At 40.5% G+C, this 16,939-nt stretch overlaps 1 protein-coding gene across 1 annotated transcript in view; it reads right to left on the reverse strand.

Moving 5' to 3' along the window:
* Positions 1-16,939, reverse strand: part of LOC124550819 (serine/arginine repetitive matrix protein 1-like) — a 173,625-nt gene that overhangs the window by 111,374 nt on the left and 45,312 nt on the right. The window contains exons 4-5 of the mRNA XM_047125545.1: positions 10,541-10,759; positions 6,786-7,023 (exon numbers count right to left, since the gene is read on the reverse strand). Of these exons, the coding sequence (XP_046981501.1) occupies positions 6,786-7,023; positions 10,541-10,759 (457 nt within the window). The remainder of the gene's footprint in view (positions 1-6,785; positions 7,024-10,540; positions 10,760-16,939) is intronic.

The raw sequence follows: 16,939 nt of genomic DNA on the forward strand, positions 1-16,939 counted from the left end.
CACAGCTTGACTAGAAGAAGGGATCTGTTGGTAGGACACATTCTGAGGCATCAAGGGATTACCAGTTTAGTATTGGAGGGAAGCTTGGAGGGTAAAAATTGCAGAGGGAGACCAAGAGATGAATATACTAAGCAGATTCAGAAGGATGTAGGTGGTGGTAGTTACTCAGAGACAAAGAAGCTTGCACAGGATCGAGTAGTATGGAGAGCTGCATCAAACCAGTCTCTGGACTGAAGACCCCAACAGTAACAATAAATATGCTGATTAGGTGCTCATATTATATGATGGTAATAACAGTGGAAGTCAACAGTTTCTGTGGATCTAAATAGTTTGAATCAAAAGATACAATTCAGTAGGCAGTGTGCTGAGAATGTCACTTTACCATTTTTGGTAAAAATGAAAATATTGCCTTGAATTGTGATTGTAAAAAATGAAAATATTGTCTTGGATATTTACTAAAAGCCAATCATGACAGATCTTGTTATACACAGTCAATCATGTCACCCAATGAAATATAAATCCACTGCATTGTGAACCGTATTAAATTGTATATACAAAGTGTCCCTTACTAGGGAAGCTCAAATGGCTGAATATCTGGTCATAAAGTATATAACCTATCAAAACGGTTACAATCCAGAATTTATTAATGCAGTTAATAGAAGCATATTAAAAAAGAAAAATCTTTCCCAAAGTGGATCAGAGGGAAATTTTATAATGCTTAGACCAGCTAAGCAGACAAAAGGACACTATTTTTTGTAGAATATCATACCTGGATGCAACATCTGAAAAAATAGGTAGTAGATATATGAGACCAGAAAACATTATTCCAGAGTAGTTTACTTTTTTTGGATCTCGCTAGAAAACTCTGGCGCACAGAAAAAGCAGTGATAAATAAATAAAGCATATGTATACAGCATTACATGAAATGATTGCCCTACGAAATATATGGTGCAAACTGGTACATCATTTCAAATAAGATTTCACAAACACCTTAACTGAAATTATCCCCAGTCTGCATTAACAGCACACTTACATATAGAAGAGGAACATAGCATGACAAGCCCTTTAAAATATTTTAAAGAAAAGAAAAAAGTCATATTTTGAAGGTATTAGTGGAAGCAGAAATTTTTAGATATAAAGAAAGAAAATGCATACTTCACATTGAATAACCAATTAGAATTAAAGCACTGCATTCTGGCTAATTTTGATTCTTTATACAATTAGGTATTAGTACATAATAAAATTCTGTATTAGTCTCCCTTGTAAAGGTAGCAACCCAGCGCTCCTAGTCATGAGTATACTGTCCACTTTGATAGCATCCATTAGCCAGCGAGCTAATCTCTCTCAGTCGTTCACGTGGGCCATTTTTACTTTGTCCAACACTAGGTTGCCCTGCTGTTGCACCGATAAGACACAGCCATCTGATATGTTCCACTCAATAATTTGCATAGTGCCATGACTAATTATGTTAGCAGTGACAATTTCGATAGTCAGTCTAGGCCTTTTTAAAAAGTATTTTTAGTGTCCTATCACTACAAATTTTTTTTTTTTTTTTTTAATTAGATGCAGGCAAATTTTTGCAAATTTCACCTATCAGCAAATCGTCATTACTGAATGGAATATGTCTTCATTACCCTTCATTCACCATAGTATTGACAATATTCAGTGAACAGTACATTTTGACTAGGAGCAATGGTTACACCTACAACCTCTTAATGTTGTGTGTATATTTTAGACATTCCTTTATTAATTTTAATATTAACATAGTGGTGACACTGTGCATTGCTGTTTACCATGTAGGTTGCACCAGATGATGCAGCTTTAGGCCATGGCACCAACTCCGTTCCAATAAACAACAATTTTACCAGTTGTTAACAGAACTCTTCGTAACGCCATATCTTTCAACAGATGCAGATGCCAAGGATATAAAACAGTTTTTCATAGAATACAGCATCTTCGGCAGCTGGCGTGGAAGCACTTTGCCAGTGTTACAAAATTACATGCTAAAACCACAAAACTTGTACTGCACTGTAGTGCATTTCTGTCTGCTACAGTATCAAATAGCTTACTTCATACTTCAGCAGGATAATGCAAGACCTTATGCTGCAGTTCACACCACAGATGCCTTTATGAGTGTACAGATTCTTGACTGGCCTGCCTGGTCCTCTGGTTTGTCACCCAGAGAGAATACCTGTGATGCAATAGGAGGTAACATACTTCTGTACCACACTCCACCCAGAAACTTTCATGAACTAACACAGCAAGTGTCTCAGATACAGCAAGAAATTCCTCAAGATGACATTCAGAGGCAGTTTATTTCCAAGTCACGTGAATAACAGAGTACTTTTTTTTTGGCATTCTGTTGGAACTTCAACAATCATATTTCATATTAGCCCTTTTGTGGTTGAAGGACACATTTTTCCCACTGAAGTAATATGCGGTTTTGAGCATTGTAAAGTCTATATCCCATATTTGTCCAATGCTCCCATCTAGAAAGAAGATTTCAGAAATTGTAGAAAAATACTACAGATCACGGGGTGGATATATGAGCAATCAGATGGGGTAGCACATGTTTGTACCTGGCACAGTGAATCTTCTTCATGAAAATCAGATCAAAACACTATCTTCTCTATTCTAAGAATGTCTGAAGTAACTGATTGTGTTTTTTACAGAGGACTGGTGCATGGTGCACAGAAATATGTAAGAAAACAACTGACACTAACTTTTGAGCTCTTGCTCTTTTTACATTACGAGGAGCAAAAGAAAAAAGAACAAGAGCTTGAAACCTAGTGTTAAATGATTAATGGAAAATCTCATATTAATATGTGAAACAAATACTAACAAAGAGATAGAGGGGCTGGCCAGTACTTACCTCAGCTCAGTACAGCCGATAGATTCACAAAACAGAACAGAAAATTTACATTACTAGCTTTCGGAACTTTGTTCCTTCATCAGGGTGGAGAGAGGGGAAAAAAGGGAAGAAGGGAAAGTGGATTCAGTTACTCACAAGATCTTCGGGTGGGCGTTGGGAGAGGTAGTGTTCCAAAAACCTCGTTCCTTATCACACTTGCCAACTTCATCCTCAAACATAATTACTTCACTTTCGAAGGCCAGACCTACAAACAAATCAGGGGAACGGCCATGGGAACCAGGATGGCTCCATCCTATGCCAACCTCTTCATGGGCCGCATGGAGGAGGCTTTCCTGAAGACCCAACAGCTGCTTCCCCTGGCATGGTATAGGTTTATAGATGACATCTTTGTGGTCTGGACTCATGGTGAAGAAACACTCCTTAATTTCCTCCATAACTTCAACTCCTTTTCGAATCTGAATTTCACATGGTCCTTCTCCAAAACCCAAGCCACCTTTCTGGATGTTGACCTTCATCTTGTTGAAGCTCACATCCACACCTCTGTCCACATCAAACCCACAAACAAACAGCAGTACCTTCACTTTGATAGCTGCCATCCATTCCCCATCAAACGCTCCCTTCCCTACAGCCTAGGTATTCGTGGCAAACATATCTGCTCCAGTGACGAATCCCTCAACAATTACACCAATAACCTGACCAGTGCTTTCCTCTCCCTCAACTATCCTGCAGACCTTGTCCACAAACAGATCTCCTGAGCAATACATTCCTCCCCGTCCAACAACAATGTTCCTACCCCCAGACCACACAGAAGCATCCCCCTTGTCACCCAGTATTATCCTGCCCTCAAATACATCAACAAATTACTCCACAAGGGATATGACTTTCTCAAGTCAAGCCCTGAAATGAGATCTCCCTTGATAATATTCTCCCCACACCACCCAGAGTTGCCTTTCGTCGCCCCCCTAACCTCCGTAACATCCTTGTTAAACCCTACAATATTCCCAGACCACCTTCTCTACCCAGCGGTTCATACCCCTGTAACCGACCCCGCTGCAAAACCTGCCCCTTGCATCCCCCCACAACCACCTACTCCAGTCCCGCTACTGGTAAAATATACACAATTCAAGGCAGGGCTACATGTGAAACAACACATGTCATTTATCAGCCGACATGCCTGCACTGCACAGCCTTTTACATCGGTATGACGACAACTAAACTGGCTGAGCGCATGAACGGACACAGACGAACTGTCCGCCTAGGAGATGTCCAATACCCAGTAGCAGAGCATGCCATCCAGCATAATTCTAGGGACCTAGGAACCTGCTACAATGTACGTGCCATTTGGCTTCTCCCACCCAACACCAGTCCCTCGGAACTGCAGAGATGAGAACTTGCACTCCAACACATCCTTTCACCCCGCCATCCCCCTGGACTGAACCTATGTTAACCAACCTCACTCCCATTTACTCTTCAGTCTTCTCCTTTTTCCCTCTCCTCTTTAGCCATTCATGCATCTTTTCATCCTACATAGTTGTGTTTATCTTTATACTATATACCTCTTTACTTCTGTATGCATCCTCTTTGGTTTGAAGCTGGCACAGTACTTAACAGTAGAATATCTTTGGCTTCCCTCTGACAACCATGCCTCCATCCTTGCTACCCTCCCTGTTTACCTTTCCCTGTTGCTTCATAACCTGGGTTGTAAGTAACTGAATCCACTTTCCCTTCTTCCCTTTTTTCCCCTCTCTCCTCTCTGATGAAGGAACAAAGTTCCGAAAGCTAGGAATGTAAATTTTCTGTTCTGTTTTGTGAATCTATCGGCTCTACTGAGCTGAGGTAAGTACTGGCCAGCCCCTCTATCCCTCTGTTAGTATTTAAACCTAGTGTTAACTGTTTTCTGTTACATGTGTCTGTGCACCACCCACTAATCCTCTATAAGCGAGTGGTTGCCTTTCCTTTATTTTACATATTTTTCAATCCATAAATTTCCATTATTGGTATAATAACACTATTATTGCATTTTCTTATCCATCATAGTCATTATTTTCAAAAATTTCTAAAATTTTCAATAACTCTACTGGTTTGCACACATTTTGTATTTAGTGATACATATAGACTCCAACAAACTTCTTAGAATGTAGAAAGCAGTGGTATATGATATGTCAAAGCCATCTTGAAATGTTATGTCAAAAATTTGTGTGCGACATTTCATGTATTCAATAGCCACAAGAATAAATGTGTTTTTGTACTGACTTTTCATACTTTTTTTCCTACATTTTCCACCCTGTTAGACTACTCTACAAATAATTTAACTTTGAAAATCCTAGGTTCAAATGAAAATATGGACCCTAATTAAGTTTTTGAGACACCTGTGATCCACCTCAATCATTTTCAAAATCAGTCAGCTTAAAATTTTTTAGTAATGGATTTATGTAATAAGAAATATTGTAGACTGAAATGAAAAATCACATAATTTGGTGGAATGCATGGAGGAAGTCCTAGATGCAAGACCTTTTAGGCTTTGTATTTGCACTGAAATGGTTATTGCCTCCCCATTGTATGCCTAATAATCAAGAGGTAAGTATACGCTGTGTAATGTTCTGCTACTGTTTAACTGAAGTTTGTAACATGGTTCAAAAATCAAAATATTGGACTTTATTTTCAATCACAGTACTATTTCTAATGTAACATTACGAAGTTGACTATAATAGAAGAAATATTCTGACCTTTTATTCTTCAAATGTAAATAAAAGAAATTTTAACCACAAAAGGGTTAAAAAAACAGTAACAGTACAAATTGCGATTTATTTTTGTTGTACTGAAGGTAACCAGTTTAAGCTATAATAACTACCACCTGACAATTATTTTTGACCATAGTGGGTATGTTTGTGAACTGTGACTGTGTGGGATAATTACTTATTTGTAATTTCTGCTACCACTCACTTTTATTTTTATTTGTTTTATGTTTAATCTAACATAATGCAATGCATTTTGAACACATTCTGTTCATCGTCAGGCATTTATACATACATATATATTGAGAAATGTTACTTAAAAATGAATGTCTTAAACTAAATTAACCTAGAACTTTTTGTCAACTTTTTGTTACTGTAAAGGCTGGTGTGACATCACATAACCAACAACAAGAAAAACCAGCAGAAGATATGACTGACATTGATTTCAGGCCATCCATTGACCACCCTCCCTCCCAAATGTCACACCAGCCAATACAGTAACAGACAGTGGACAAAATGTTCTAGGTTAATTTGGTTTAAGAAAATTTATTTTTAAGTAACATTTCTCTGTATGTATGTATGTATGTATGTACAAATGCTTGATGATGAACAGAACATGTTCAAAACTCATTGTATTATCTTAGATTAAACATAAAACAAATTAAAATAAAAGTGGCAGGTAGCAGAAATTACAAACAAATAATCATCAGACAATATTTCAGACAGCATGAGGAGCCCTTGCCTGGAACTGACAGGTAATATCATAAGATACCAATCACCAACTCAGCTGGAACTTACGGTGCTACTGCAGTCTGTAATCCTGCTCAAATTATGTTTATTATATATCCAAAACTGGTTACCTCCAACAATGCAAAAATAAATGTGATTTAGATTGTGACTTTTTCATTTTTATTTGAATAAAAAGAGTGTGTCCATGGTCTTGATGACAGACGTAAGTTTGAATGGAACGAAAGTTTTATCATTTAATTCCCACTATGTGATGAGCTTCTACACAATATTTGACCAATATGAAACTGTGCTGCTCTACATAATACTTTCCACTTCCATCAGTGCAGTTAATGAAACCACTCCTCCATTCCATTCCAACTGTGAGCTACTTTTCCAAGTAGGTACAGGTACAAGGCAGTATGCAAAGTGCACAGCTGTTAACAGCTTACGTGTTATGGCCAGCGGGTGACCTCTCGGCGTCTTGGAAGCAGCGTGCCGGCCAGGTCTGCCCCGGGAGGTCGGCTTTGCGGCAGATGTCCGCTGCCGGGGTGGGCTGCCCCTCCGCGATGGGGACGGCGATTGTAGGGGTGGTGGGCGTGGCACTGGAGGGCGAGGTGACACTTGTACTGGGGACTGCTCTGGGGGCAGTTCTCGCAGGGGTGACACGTCCACTGGCTTGAGTGGCGGCTGCAACACACAGAATACTGATCAACTACTTGCACCTTATGACCTTCATACTGGACATACTTCAGCAGCTCATGCATATCAACTGTCAGATGTGAAATTGTATATAGTGAACTGCACTTAAGTATAGGGTTTATCAATAATGAGCTCACTGGATAAAATATCAATCAAGGGCACACTAGTCATTTTGTAGCATGGTACACAGCATAGAACTGGTACCAGCTAGTCAGGCTGTAACAAAGCAGGTGTATCCTTTCCAGCTGTTATGTTTTTCTTTCCCCCTAAATTATTATGTTTTCTTGCAAATTCTGAGGTACGTTTGATGATATTTTTACGACATGTGCCTGATTCATTCTGAGAACACCCCCCAGGCTATGGCTAAGGCATGTCTCCACAATATCCTTTCTTTCAGGAGTGCTAGTCTTGCAAGTTTCACAAGAGAACTTCTATAAAGTTTGGAAGGTAGGAGACAATGTACTGGCAGAAGTAAGAGTGTGAAGATAGGTCGCAAGTCGTGTTAGGGTAGCTCAGTCAGTAGAGCACTTGCTCGTGAAAGACAATGGTCCAGAGTTCGAGTCTCAGTCCATCATTCAGTTTTAATCTGCCAGGAAGTTTCAATGCAAGAGAAGTGACCATTAAAAGCTGACCACGGAAGTGAAAATGATGCACCACAGAATTACCTTCAATGCTAATTAACTAGGAAATGGCACAATTTATCTAACAGTTATTTCTCATCACAACCTACCCTGCAACAGCCTTACAAGATTTTCAGACTATTTCTGACCATCCTGTATGTGGTGTATTTTGCCAGCAGAGAAACAAATACAAGGTGCGAGATAATAGATATTGAGAATAGTACTGCAAATGGTTATCCATTTCCTGCAGAATATATGCAGTAAAAGACACAATGTTTAAAATATTATAGGCTGTATGAAGGAAGAAATTATTCTGGATATGTGAATGTCTATTGATGAAGTATCACAATCTTGTGCTGATATAATAGTTCCCTACTTCAGACACAAGGTTTATACACTGATGAGCCAAAAACATTATGACCACTGCTCACCACAACACAGAATGCTCTCTGGTGGCATTGCAAGCATATGACACAGTATAAAAGTGGAGTCAAGACGAATGGGAAATCATTCTACCTGTGACACAGGCCACTAATGGGGAAATCTACTGATATTAGAAACTTTGACAAAAGGCAGATTGTTATGGTTTATCTCCTAGGAATTTGAGGGGGTACCCAAAAAAGACCAGAATAACGTTGCTGTGGGTGGAGCTTGTGCAGTAGGCACTTCTGCTGCTAGGGGTGTACAGTGCAACTCATTGCCAGTTGGGTGTCGCTTGTTCTGTTTTCATTAGCACTGGTTTGTTCTTGTTTTGTTTTTTATGATGGCAAATTTAAGTGAACAAAGTGCAGCTGTGAAATTTTTGTTTTCTACTCGTAAAAATGCTGCTGAAATTGTTTTAATGGTGAGAACAGCTTACCAAGATGGCACTGCCAGAAAAACTCAAGTGTATGAGTGGTCTGCTCGATTTAAAAATGGTGAGATGTCGATTGACGACAAACCTCATTCTGGATGTCTATCGACTGCACAAATCGATGAAAATATTGAAAACATTCGAGAGCTTGTGCTCACAGGCCATTGACAGGAAATTCATCAACTGTCAGAGATTAGGGTCATAGCAAATTTTGGCAATATACATCTTAGTAAATTAGCTTACCACACTTATTTTCATTCTCTGCTTTCGTATGGCATCATACTCTGAGGTAACTCATCATTGAGTAAAAGAGTGTTCATTGCACAAAAGTGTGTAATCAGAATAATTGCTGGAGCTCATCCAAGATCAAGAGCTAGAGATCTTCACTGTAGCCTCACAATATATATACTCACTTATGAAATTTGTTATTAACAATCCAAACGAATTCAAAAGTAATAGCAGTGTACATGGCTACAACACTAGGAGAAAGGATGATCTTCACTGCTCAAGGTTAAATCTAACTTTGGCTAAAAAAGGGATAAATTATGCTGCCACAAATGTCTTTGGTCACTTACCTAATAGCATTAAAAGTCTGACAGATAGCCATATAGCATTTAAAAGGAAATTAATGGCAACTCCTTCTACTCATTAGATGAATTTTTGGATATTGTAAGTGGGTAATTTCCCCAACCCCCACAAAAAAAGTCATGCAATATTTTGTGTAATGTAATATCTTGTATAGACACTTTTAATTAATCTGATATGTTCCACATCATTACGAAGTGTCTTATTCATGATCTATGCAACAAGTACTAATCTAATCTAATTTAATTAGTGGGTTATCTTTGAAATCCAGTTTGTGACAGACAGAAGACTGGTTCTTCCACCACGTGAATGCACCTGCAGACACAGCCATATCTGTTAGACAGTTTCCGCTAAAAATGGCATGGTTCCACTGCCCTGCACACCTTACTTGCCTGACCTGGCTCCATGGAACTTTTTCTTATTTCCATGCATGAAAAGGGACATGAAAGTACACTGATTTGACAACTTTGAAAAAGTCAAGAAAAAAATGAGAGAGGAGCTGTCAGACATTTCTAAAGATGACTACAAAAATATTTCAAACAGTGGAATCACTGGTGGGACAAATGTATTAGTTGTAATGCAGAGTATTTTGAAGAGGATAAGGCTGTTTTGCAAACAATTTGAAATTTTTTTTTTTGTGTGTTCCCCCTTATAAGCATCTTGAAAACAGTGAAGCTGGTGGGCTGTTAACATGTTATTGTTCTGAGTATCTACGGAAAGCAGTTGGAGGACCATGCAACAAGGTGACAAGGTGTCGGATGTCCACATCTCATCACAGAAAACGAGGAAGTAGGTAACCGAGCAAGGTGACATGGAGGTTAACACACTGGACTCCAGTTCAATAGGATGATGGCTGAAATCTACGTCTGACCATGGAGACTTAGGTTTTCTGTTATGTCCCTAAATTATTCCGGGCATATGCAAGGATGCTTCCCGTGAAAGAGCATGTCTGAGTGACCTCACCATCCTCAATAACCACTGAGCTTGTCCTCTATTTCTAATTACTTTAATTTCAATGGGATGTTAAACCCAAATTTTCCTTCCTTGAGGAGACAGGAGGCTTGCTTGCTGTGTGAAGCAGGACAGATATCGCAGCCAATGACAGATATCTGGTTCCACATGCTTCCAGATAACTATCAAGGACGTTTTGAATCTGTGCTACACAAAACTGATATTGTACTGCATTCCATAGGTGGACCTGCATGCTATTAAAAAGGTGGTCACAATGTTTGGGTCATCATTGTATGTGGAAACAAAGTAAACAATCCACAAACAGACCTACCGGAACTTCACACTTGGCTACACAAAGATGAGGGAAACCTGCACAGATGAGAAGATCTATGTTCCAACACCAGAGCTCTCCATCCAGTTAGCACAGAAATCTCTGACACAACTTCAGTACTTTAAACGGAGCGACAAAGGACCTTTCGCAGCGCCCAGTACTCACTGTCGGAGATGACAGCTGTTGGGAGCTGCGAGCCTCTGCCTGCTTCTGCACCGCAGAGGTCTGCCCAAGGGTGGGAGGAGTGGCTGCAGTGCGGGCAGACGCGGCGGCCCGCGTGTCACCGTGTCGCACCTCGAAGAGGCGCACGTTGTGTCCGGGGGGCGGGCCCGGTGGCGGAGACTCTCCCGGCTGTGGCAGTGACACTGTGGGGCCCCACTGCACCTGCAGCACAATCCACCCTGACAGTGGCAAACTCAGGGTAGCCGAAACACTACAGGGGAAACACTTTTTCTGATGTGGAATGTATTACAGTAATAGTAGCAGTAGCAGCAGCAGCAGCAGCAGTAGTAATAGAACAGTAATAGTTTTGTACGAATGCATTATCCCTGTTGTTTCAGGCATTTCTGAAAGGATACCATGCATTCATACAAATGATTCACTTCTAAGGGTAATGAATCCACAATCTCCAATGCAGATGCACATTTACATTTGACCTCCAATGGAAATCTAAAATTAGCAAGCGTAGATGGCATCAAAGGGGACAGTGAATAGGTAGCAGTAGATGGGGGCCTGGGTCAGCCATGGAGCATGCTGAGACAGTCTGCACATTTGCGATAAACACTGCGTCTGGGAGGTGCTGTAGTGCCGCCAGAATTTTACGAAAGTCTGGAGACACTTGTGTTCCAGCCATTTTGAACACGCGTTATTTTAAAGCAAGGCATAAGAATGAGCATGGGATACTGCACCCATTTATTGTTTGTGCAGGCGAAACTGGAAGGGAGATAATTCGTCGGCGCTGGCAAGTGTTCAGCGCGACCTGCCAAAAATAAACAAATGGCCCAGAAGCTCTGTGGCCGGCTGCAAAGAGTAATGTAGCTTTGTATTGTTGAAAAATAAATGGAGTGACTCGAGATAGTGACTGTTTATTAGATGTTGAACTGCTGTTGAGAGTACGTGGACTGGACAAATGGTTCAAATGGCTCTGAGCACTATGGGACTCAACTGCTGAGGTCATCAGTCCCCTAGAACTTAGAACTAGTTAAACCTAACTAACCTAAGGACATCACAAACATCCATGCCCGAGGCAGGATTCGAACCTGCAACCGTAGCGGTCTTGCGGTTCCAGACTGCAGCGCCTTTAACCGCGCGGCCACTTCGGCCGGCTGGACTGGACATGGATAGTCAGCCACGATAAATGATTATGTATTAATTGTGTTCAAAAAAGTGTAATTAACTGATGTTGGGTGCCCGGTAATGTGTGGGCTTAAGTCATAAAGTTTAGTTGTTTTTTGTACAAAGTGGAAATATATATGTTCTGGTGCATTGACTGGTATTCCATGAGTAGCGTATTTTTTAAATAAGAAGAGAGAGAGCGAGAGAGTGAAAATTTCCCCTTCCTAGCAGTGAAATCTTCGGAGAAGCGTCCGGTGCTAGCAGAAGACATCAGCGCTGCAAGAAAGCAGAACCAGCATTCTTCAACAAGTAAGTCCACGAAAACACTGAAGCTATACAGAGAAAGCTTAACATTACACCAGGTCACCACAATGCAGTAGTTAACATGACTGCCTAGTAAGCAGAAGACTCTGGTTTCGAGTCCTCATCCGACGCATATATTTATTTATTGCCACTGATTCCACATAAAATCCTGATGCAGCTCATATCAATAATTCCTTCCCTCCCCTTTCTCCCCCTCTACCTTCAATTTACATAGTTGTAGTTACATTCACTTTCAGTCCACTTCTGTACAGGCATTGGACATGTCATGGCAGTCCAATTTGAGAATGAAGTAGATTACTCATATATACAAAAATTTATGTATTTACAGGCAAGGGTGGCCATGCCTAGGGGCAAGTGGGGCTGCACGGCCCAGCTGCTTTTATTTCAAGAAAATGATTTAAAAGTCAGTATTATGTAGGTTTCTTCAGGTTCACAACTGGAACTTTTTTATGGCTACTTATAAGACGCCATCCATCTTCCAAACTATTAAAAATACTTCATACCCTTACGTCTAGGCCCTGCTCCTCCCCCACCCCTTACAAACTATCATATGGGTGCCCTTGTTTACATGTGTAGTTTGATAAGGATGGGGCGTGCAGTCAGCCATAGCCCTATAGTAGGAATAATATCTGCTTCAAGTAATTCAAGAAAAGGATGAAAAATTTGAATCAGGATGGCTACATGAAGATCTAAGTCTATGTCCATCCAAATACAGGATCAATCTGTTTAAAATAGTGCCACCTTTAATGTCGTATTCCTAATATACAATAGTGTTTTGCAAAGAAGTTATTTAATAAACGTAAAACGCTAGTGCTACACTGTTGATTCATTTCTCACTATCAGTCACTATCCAAACTGTCAGCTGAAAGCAGACCAATAGTGATGATGTTTGCTTATCATTTTATCTACTAAAACCTCACATCTGCTTGTCTGAAGAAATGAGTCAGTGTTCACAATGAATGAGGATTTGATATCAGAGAGAATGGCCTCAGTGGCCAGGGACAGTGGTCATGTGTGTGCGAGTTGTGCTTGTGTTAATGTTGTCTAGTTTAGAAGAAGGCATTTGGCCAAAAGCTCACATGTTTAGCTGTGCCTGTCTGTGGCTCGACATCTCCTCTGGATTCATAATACGAGGTGGAATCCAAAATTTTCAGGACTGGTGCTGCCATCTGGAAAGTAGGAGTAGTAGATCTTTGCACCACTAGGTGTCAAGAGCTGCATATCTGATGACTCAGTGTGCGGAGTGGCATTCAGCTGGGAGGAAGTGTTGCGTGTTCACAGTGATTTCCGTAACACTCTATTTTTTGGTGTGTGGCAATTTTATGATGGATCCACAAACAGAACAGCGCATGTGTATCAAATTCTGTGTGAACCTCAGGAAAAGTGCTACAGAGACGCATGCAATGATTCGAAAAGCGTTTGGGGGACAGAGCCTGAGCCGTATGTGTGTGTTTAAGTGGCTCTCCAAGACCCAAAAAAGCGAGACAGCTGAAGAACAATGTGAAGAGCACGATCATCGTTTTCTTTGATACCAAGGGAACTATGCAAAGAATTCATCCCACACAACCAAACAGTGAATTCTGCATACTACTGTGATGTTTTGCAATGGCTTCATGAAAACGTGTGGCGAAGACGGCCCAAACTTTGGTGTCAAAGGAACTGGCTGCTGCATCACGACAATGCACACTGCCACACATCCTTGCTCACCAGGACCTTTTTGGCAAAAAACAACATGGCGGTTGTACCCCGTCAACCGTACTCGCCAGATTTGGCATCTTGCGACTTTACACTAATCCCAAAAAAGAAACTCAAGTTGAAAGGCCGTCGGTTCAACACTCTAGAGAGAATTCAACAAGTATCTCTGGTGGTGGTAAACACCCTCAAAGAGCAGGACTTACAGAAAACGTTTGACCAGTGGCAGAACTTCTGGGACCAGTGTGTACTTGAGGATGGGAACTACTTCGAGGGTGATGGTGACCATTAGTCCAAAGGTAAGGTTTTCAACAGATGGCAGCACCAGTCCAAAAAATTTTGGATAGAACCTTGTATTGTCATTATTTTCAGTTTTTCCAAACAACTCCTTATTGCTTCTGAATTTCCAAACTCAACTTTCTTTCTTCCCCAAATTATCTAACTGTTTCACTATGTTTATGTTGAGGCACTCTGAGGCATAAAGGTGCCTGTTTTCAGTGACTACATTGTTATGCCTCAGTTTGGTATTAATTGGTTAGGATTTTTTGCTGTATGTCCTCTTTGTTAGGTGGAATGCAGTTTCCGTTCCTCTGGCACCATTTACATTAACTGTTTTCTCCTGAGAATTTAGCTAGATTATTTCTCCCAAGTATTTAAATTTTGCAACTTACTTTATTTTCCATATTCTGATTCCATATGTTTTGATGCACCTTTAGTATTGGTCATATAAATGGTATTTTAAAACAAAATTTGTAATCCAGTTTTTACTGCTACCTCTTGGAGAATGTTTATCCATTTCTTTTCATCTTGTAGGCTCTCTGCTAAGATTTCTAAATCATTAGCAACAGCTAAGCAATCAATTTTGAGGTTCTCTCTTTTTCTTACATGTTTCACTTTATTCATGCCCCCTTCTTCTATTCTCTTTCTCCACTGTCATACTACTTCCTTTAAAATGCAATTGCATAGCAATGGAGACACTCCATACCCCTGTCTCTTGCCTGATGGTTTCAATAGGTTTTGATAGCTCATCAAAAAATTTTACTATGGAAGCTGCATAAGTAAGTTTGCTTAATGATTGTCAGTTCCAAATCCTTCTTGGTCATTGAATAGTGTTATCTCTACTGACAGAACCATAGGCTTTTTTAAAATCAGTAACCCAGACAAAAGAGCAGGAACACAATGAACAAAAGACAGGTTTTGAATCATAACACACAGGGTCCAGAGGCACAAATGTGTTCCTATATGACTGCAATTTGTGTAAGAAAAATGCAAAGTCCCCAAGTTACATACCAGGTAGGGGGAAGGAGAAAAGAAATCACCCAGAACTTTCAGAGTTTCACCACAAACAAGTTGGGTGGGGTAACAGCTGATATTTTCCTTTAATGTTGCACACGGGCCAAGCAAAACCATGGGGAGGGCCTCAGATCATTATTCAGAGTGAAGAGCCAGGGCCGCCTTTAAAGTGTGGTGTAGGTGCGCTACCAATCAATTACTTGCAGGATGGTAGCTTCTAATACAGATATGGCCATACCTGCACAAACACAATATATCTGCAGATACTTGGCTTTCAGACTATTTGTTCCTGTCTGCAGTAATAGTGTGAGGGATGCTGCATGATCGAAGCCCAAGCAATAGAACAATCAGAAATGTTCCATGACCAGGATAGCTTCAGACCACCATGAAAACCTGTCGATAACCATTATGATGTAACAGAAATCCTGAGAAGCAGCGAGAGGTCCTACAGTATCCAACTGGATGTAGGCAAAATGTCCTGAAGGGGCAGAGAAAGAGGAAAAAAGAACAGGTACGTGGCAGGATATTTTTGTTGCTTGCCAAGCTTCAACAGCATTTTGCCCTTTTGTGACAATGCTGCAAATCAGGCCAGACTATTTTATCAACAAGCAATTTTCTGGTAGTTTTGATTCCTGGATAAGCTAGGTCATGGTAAATATTTTTTGACTCTAGTTTCATCATAAGTCACAAATCAGTGAAAAAAGTATTGCAAATTGTGAATAAACATCGCCAGAAAAGTGTTGAAATGTTGTGCCTGATGCACTTTTGGTCAACTGTGAGCAATCATGGCACCCACCTTGCACACAGCTTCTTCACAGCCAATTCTCCATGCACGATTTTATACACTCACTTAGTTGATATGCCTACAGCCTCAGCAGTGTCATGAATTTTTATTTGGTGATCTTGCATTACCACACCATGGATTCTGCCTTTGTGATGACCTCAATTGGAGAGCTGAAGCACACTTTGTCCTTGATGCTCGTCCAAGCATGTTTAAATTCATTAACCTGAAAGTAAATGGTCTTCAATGATGGTGCCGAGTCCACATCAGCTTAACCCAATTCTGTTTTGATTTGTGCAGCAGTTCAACCCTTCAAATGAAAATTTTTAATAAGAGCACGAGATTCAGTTTCCTCCATTTCCAATCGCAGTTGACACACTGACCAATTCAGATGGCTGTCAACAATGAAGTGTGTATGGTATTTTACAATCCTTGGAATAATCAACCTTACCAACAATGAAGACACAACAAAAATGTTCCATTCTTGCATAGAAATTTACTAGACTTATCAAACCATCTTCATATATCACTACAACTGTGAGACAAAGGAACGCAGCAATCAGTGTGGACATGCAGATTCACCATCACTGAAAAGGCAGTGATCCAACTATCGTCAGGGAAGATGATGGTGACCATTTTGTGGGATTACCATTGTGTGTTGGTAACAGATTATGCCCATAAAGGGCAAATCACCACAGGAGCATACCACTGAAAAGGCAGTGACCCGACTATCATCAGCGAACATGATGCTGACCATTTTGTGGGACTGCCATTGTGTGTTAGAAACAGATTGTGCTCATAAAGAGCAAACCACCACAGGAGCATACCATACTACCAAAATCGCCAGATGAAGCCTGTCAAAACAAAACATCACAGGAAACTGTCCAGAGATGTTCCTGCTCCACGACAGCATCACAGCTCATTCTGTATAGGATGCAGTCACATATGCTGCTCCTTTGGGCTGCCATAGTTTAGGTCACACCACATATTTTCTTGACATGGCACCCAGTGACTTTCTCCTTGTACCTCAGATGAAGAAGCTGTTGTGTGGCAGGCATTTCCAGGTTGATGACTTCCAGGATATTCAAAGTGGAATGTAATATAAACATACAAAATGTAGGCTTCTACAACCAAGATCT

This window comes from Schistocerca americana, chromosome 9, assembly GCF_021461395.2.
Source record: "Schistocerca americana isolate TAMUIC-IGC-003095 chromosome 9, iqSchAmer2.1, whole genome shotgun sequence".
In the NCBI taxonomy this organism is placed as follows: Eukaryota; Metazoa; Arthropoda; class Insecta; order Orthoptera; family Acrididae; genus Schistocerca; species Schistocerca americana.